Genomic DNA, 6,000 nt, shown 5'->3' on the forward strand with positions numbered 1-6,000 from the left:
AGAAATGCAAAAGCCAATCGTCAAATTCATATGGAAGGATAAGGGGCCTCAAATAGCCAAAACCCATCCTGAGAAAGAATAACAAAGTTGATGGACTTACACTTCCCAATTTTCAAACCTATTACAAAGCTACAGTAATCAAAATAGCATGGTCCTGTCACAAGGACATATAGACCACTGAAATCAAATGGAGTTCTGAAATAAACTGTCACACCTATGGCCAACAGATTTTTGACAAGGGTGACAAGTCCACTAAATGAGGAAAGAACAGTTCAATAAATAATGCTGGGAAAACTGGATGAAGGTGAACCCCTGCCTCATACCATGTATAAAAAATTCTCAAAATGAATCAAAAACCTAAATATAAGAATGAAAACTACAAAACTCCTAGAAGAAAACATAGGGAAACATCTTCAGGACCTTGTGTTAGGCGATGGTTTCTTAGACTTTTCACAAAAAGTACAAGCAACAAATGAAAAAATAGATAAATGGGACTTCATCAAAATTAAATATATCTGTGTATCAAAGGACTTTATCAAGAAAGTAAAAAGACAACCTAAAAATGGGAGAACCATTGTTGATGGGTTTGTAAAATGGTGCAGCCACTGTGGAGAATGGTTTGGCTGTTCCTCAGAAAGTTAAGTATACAATTACCATATGACCTGGCAATCCCACTTTGAGGTATATACACAAAGAATTGAAAGCTGGGACTCAAACAGGTATTTGCAAACCAATGTTCATAGAGGCATTATTCACAATTGCCAAAAGGTGGGAGCACTCCAAATGTCCATAAACGAATGGATAAATATTATGTAGAATATGCACACAATGGAATATTATTTGCCATAAAAAGGAATGAAGTTCTGATCTATCCTACAATACTGATGAACTGTGAAAACATCATGTTGAGTGAAATAAACCAGACACAAAAGAACAAATATTGTATAATCTCACTTATATGAAATAATTAGATTTGGCAAATTCATCAAGTCAAAAACTAGAATATGGGTTAACAGGGGCTGGATGGAAGTGGAAAATGGGGAGTTCAATGCTTAATTAGTATGGAGTTTCTGTTTAGGGTTATGAAAAAGTTTCAGTATTGGATGGTGGTGATGGTGGCACATTTTGAATGTAATTAACACCACTGAATTGTATATACTTGGAAGTAGATAAAATGGGAAATTTATAGTGTATATATATTAACAGAATAAAACATTTTTTTAAAAACCATAAAATTATACAACAAAGAGTGAACCCTAATGTAAGCTATGGACTATAGTTAATATTATATGATAGTAATATTTCATCTATTGTAACAAAGGTAATACAATAAGGCAAAATGTTAATAGAGAAAATTGTGTGTGTTGAGGGGGGTATATGGTAACTACTATCTGCATGACTCTTCTGTAACCCTACAACTGCTCTAATAAAAATAAATCAATCAATACATGTGGGAAAAAACAAGAATGCTTGTGCTAGAAAACTGAAAAACAAACTAAACATGTCTTTAAATAGGATTTGCAAAAGAGAAATCCTGCTTACATGGACGTTCTTATAAGTCTCTTTGAAAGGCTGAAATACTTATATTAAATCATAATTTAGTGAAGGTATTTCTGTAAAAAGGTGAGATGACATGTTCTAAATACATTCCTTTCTGAGGGTCTACTTAATACAAGAGAAGTTAGAGGGTTAGAGAGCATGTCTATTAAGCTGTCTTTCATAAATACAAGAAGCTTCAAACCAGCCTTTGGCAAGTGCTAGATTGTAGTTAATTTGAGATTGCAATTTCTGCTAGAAACAACATCAAGCATCAAAACTCTGCGATGTTAATTACAAAGAAATTCCTATATGATACCAAATACATAAGAAGGAAGGTTAATAATCTATAGTGAAACCTGAGTAACTGGACAACTTGCTCAGGGAAGCATTTCCTGCCATACAGGGGTGTGCTACCAGCATGCCTGTAAGCAAGGGCCTCACATGACAAGAACTGGCAATCACAGGAGTTAACCATAAAATAGCCCGTGTTATTTGTTGGTACATAAAAAGCTGTAATGGTAAAAGCGCTTCACATGAAAATAAAAAATCTAAATTCTAATCCCAGCTCTGCCACTAAGTGAGTGACTTCAGACAAAACACTTAATCCCTATGTACCTCAGTTTCCATATCTGAAAAATGAAAAGATTTCAGATTAGAAATAATTAAGTTTTCTTCACTCTAAAATGATATACTTCTGAGATTTAATTGTTGAACCAAATCAGAAACTGAGAGAGAACATGAGTAAAGGAACACAGAGGAAAACTAACATAAGATTAGAGGATCACTTAGATTAAAAAAAAAAATTCTGTGTTAATTAAGTGAACAATAGGTCAAAATTCAGTCTGCAGTAAAGCAAACCTTAACTTGTCTGCAGAATTTGCTTACGAAAGTCTGTGTACATTTAAAAGAAAGTGACCTGGTATCACCCAACATTAGGTAACAGCAATAGGGTGTGGCTCAGAAAATGCACTTAGCCATATGTAGAAATCAAATGAAGGAATGGGGAAAACCCTTTTGATGCTGTAAATTACTACAGGAATTAACATGTAGCTTTTTTCAGTCAAGGGTGAGCACAATTTCAGCACATAATAAAATGAAGATCAGCCTCCCTTGGAACAACAACTTCCTATTACAAAACACAATCACCTCCTCCCAACTAGGAAGAAACAAAACAAGTGATGCCCCACCACTGCCCATCATAAGAAAAAGAAACCATGTTATTTCAAGTCAAAATTCATGTATTCAAAGATGTTCACCCACCATATCTTTTTTTGATTTTAGAATATAGCCTTTAAAAGTTGACTAGCATTACGAGCAACAGAGTTATCCAGAGATCTAAAATTTCATAATGCGTTGTCTAATAATTCTTTTTCTTTGGTTCTATACCAAGGAAATAATTCTAAATACAGAAAAATCTTTATGCCTAAGAATGTCCATTATAGGGTTATTTATTAGAAAGAAAAAACTGGAAACATAAATTAACCAAAATAAAAATGGTTAAGTAAAACTGTAGTATCTGATGGAATAAAATTCAGCCATTAAAAAACACTATGTGGAAGCATTGAAAAATACTTAAAGTAAGGCAAAAAAAAAAAAAAAGATAATTGTATGTACAATATGATTACAGCTGTGTTTTCAAAAAATAAATTAGAAAGTTATATATGGGAAAAAATACACTGGAAGCAAATACATCGTGTTAAACCATAATTTTACATGGCTGGTGGGACTACGGGTAAATTTTTGTTACTTTTCTGTTTTCCAAATTTAATTTACTAAATATGTTTTATTTTTAATAATGATTAAATAACTGAGCATATAAAATACATTATCTCATTAATCTTCAAAATAACCCTCTAAGGTAAGTAGGGTACAAGGTTAATTAGCATGGAACAAACTATCATGGATACATTGGGAAGTACATTTAAGTAAGTCTTTTTAAAATACAATGGATTTTAAAGGAAGTCCTTCAAAGGAAAAGATTTTTTTTTTTTTTTAATCCTGGAGGATCCTTCAGAAGTTAATTCTATGATTCCCATATTTTTAAGATGTAATAACTAACAAAAGAGAGGCATTAAGGCCTGGATAGAAGATAAGGCAAAATACCAAGAAAATGGTTGAACTGGATATTTCTTGAGTATGCGAATTCTGACTTTCCAAAAACAATCATATCCAGATAATAGGAAAGTAAAATAATTTGCCTTAGATCTCTGTTATAGAAACTAAACTTTGGCATAGTAGTTTATCACCCTGGAGTTGGGCTTATGTTTTTTAAAATGCCAATGCTTATAATGTTTTGTTTTTAAACTGAAAGCTACCTAAAACCTCTGAACTTGCCAGCAAACACACACAAGCCCCAGGTAGTATTAAATTACTCATTCTTGTTACCTGTTTTTCCAGGTTTTTTTTTTTTTTTTTTTAATTCTGTGTACTTTAGGATCCACAGGCACATGCATACATACAAACGTTTTTCTTACTTTACAGCCCCATACTTGTTTTCTTTGGAATGTGATACTTAAAATAGTAAAAGTGCATCATAGACTTCTATTAGGAAGAACTTCAAAGATAAAATTTAAGGAATAACTTTAAAATAAATTATTTTCAAATAAATTATTTTCATTTACACTTTAAGAGAAATGTCTCCAATTATAACATGTTGGTATAAGTGCTGTCATCTCTATTCCTCATTACCTATCCTCTTTACTATTTCAACTCTAAGAAGGTTATCTTCAAACTTTCAAAAATATCCCCAATGAATTATTTTATTTTTAAAACAGTATCATTCACCATTAATCTTACCTTCAAACATCCTCCAATTTTAGAAATTTATACTATCTTTTGTTTCTCTGTACCTGATGGGGTTGGGGGGAAGATGTGATACAAATATAGAAAGAATAAAAATTGAAGAACAAATGAGGTTCTTGCTACCATTACTTTGCAGTTTCATAAAGTTTTATAAAGGGTTTATAAAACCATGATCTTTTAATGTCTTATGGATCATTACTTCAAGAGCCAGTATCAAATACTTGGTACAATGCTAAAATTAAGAAATATATGCTATTGAGAGGTCACTCTGGTGGACATACTTATGCACTATATAGATAACACCTCTTAGGTTTTAATGTATTGGAATAGCTAGAAGTAAATACCCGAAACTACCAAACTCCAACCCAGCAGTCTGGACTCCTGAAGACAATTATATAATAATGTAGATTAAAGGGGTGACAGTGTGATTGTGAAGACCTTGTGGATCACACCCCCTTTATCTAGTGTATGGATGAGTAGAAAAATGGGGAAAAAACTAAAGGACAAATGGGGTGGGATGGGGGGATGATTTGGGTGTTCTTTTTTCACTTTTATTTTTTATTCTTGTTCTGGTTCTTTCTGAAATAAGGAAAATGTTCGGAGATGGATTGTGGTGATGAACACATAACTATGTTATCATACTGTGGACAGTGGATTGTATACTATGGATGATTGTATGGTGTGTGAATGTATTTCAATAAAACTGAATTTAATAAAAAAAAATGATGGAAAGGAAAAAAAAAAAAGAAATATATGCTAAACAGTACCTTTCAGAACAGACAATATTATAAAATCAAATAAAATGGAATAATGAATGATGTCCCACATTCAGTTTTGCCCCTTTTGTTGTAGGAGCCTTTGGATGCTTCTGAATTTCAACTAACATCTTGGCCTTCCTTCTTTGCCTTTTTATTCTTCATATATTATTTCTCTTGACTAATTTTATTAACACTATCAACATTTTAATAATCTAATAAGATAAATTACAGTTCTCTTGTCTCACATGTACAAGGAATTTTAAACTTTTATTTTGTTTCACTCATTTTAAATATTTAAATTGAAAACAGTAAAGATAAACTTTAAGTCAATTACTTTTCACTCTGCTTGAACATGATTTTATTTTAATTATTTTATTTCTTTATTCACAGGAAATTGGAGATGGTGGTTCTCTCAGAATGGTTCATTTTGGCTTGGTGTAATAAGAACATTTTTTTTTTTTAATTCAAAAAAGAAATATGGCTTTTTCACATTTAAACTTTTTCATGATGTGATACAGATTAAAATATCCCTGTAAGGATTGAAAAGAAGAAAGACTGTGAATCAGTTAAGATTTTTGTACTTTAGCATGTTTTCTAAATAAAGTTTTATTGCTTTCAAAATAAAGTTTTCAGCATTCATTACCACACTTTTAGAACATTTTCATTACTCCAAAAAAAAAAAAAAAAAACATAATAGCAAAGTACCGTAAGTAAAAGTACGTAGCCTACTTATTTTCAATAACGAAAATTTTGTAAGTGGCTTAAATTGTACATTATTATGTGTTATTTTGAAAGTAGTATATTTAAACTTGGTTCTCCCAAGGATTTTAAAAATTTCCCCCTTGCAATCTTGTTTACATTATGAATAAATTGTTTATTAAGCAAAATTTCAACCCAAACC

General features: G+C 31.4%; 1 protein-coding gene across 4 annotated transcripts in view; it reads left to right on the top strand.

Annotated features, from left to right (window-relative positions):
* LOC119512040 (WD repeat containing planar cell polarity effector) overlaps nucleotides 1-5,681 on the top strand; it is a 521,497-nt gene extending 515,816 nt beyond the window's left edge. For all 4 annotated transcript variants that reach the window (XM_037806597.1, XM_037806596.1, XM_037806598.1 and 1 more), the window contains one exon: nucleotides 5,490-5,681. In XM_037806597.1, coding sequence (XP_037662525.1) covers nucleotides 5,490-5,540 — 51 coding nt within the window. In that variant the 3' untranslated portion in view covers nucleotides 5,541-5,681. The remainder of the gene's footprint in view (nucleotides 1-5,489) is intronic.
* The last annotated feature ends 319 nt before the right edge of the window (nucleotides 5,682-6,000 follow it).

Source organism: Choloepus didactylus, chromosome 17 (genome assembly GCF_015220235.1).
Source record: "Choloepus didactylus isolate mChoDid1 chromosome 17, mChoDid1.pri, whole genome shotgun sequence".
In the NCBI taxonomy this organism is placed as follows: Eukaryota; Metazoa; Chordata; class Mammalia; order Pilosa; family Megalonychidae; genus Choloepus; species Choloepus didactylus.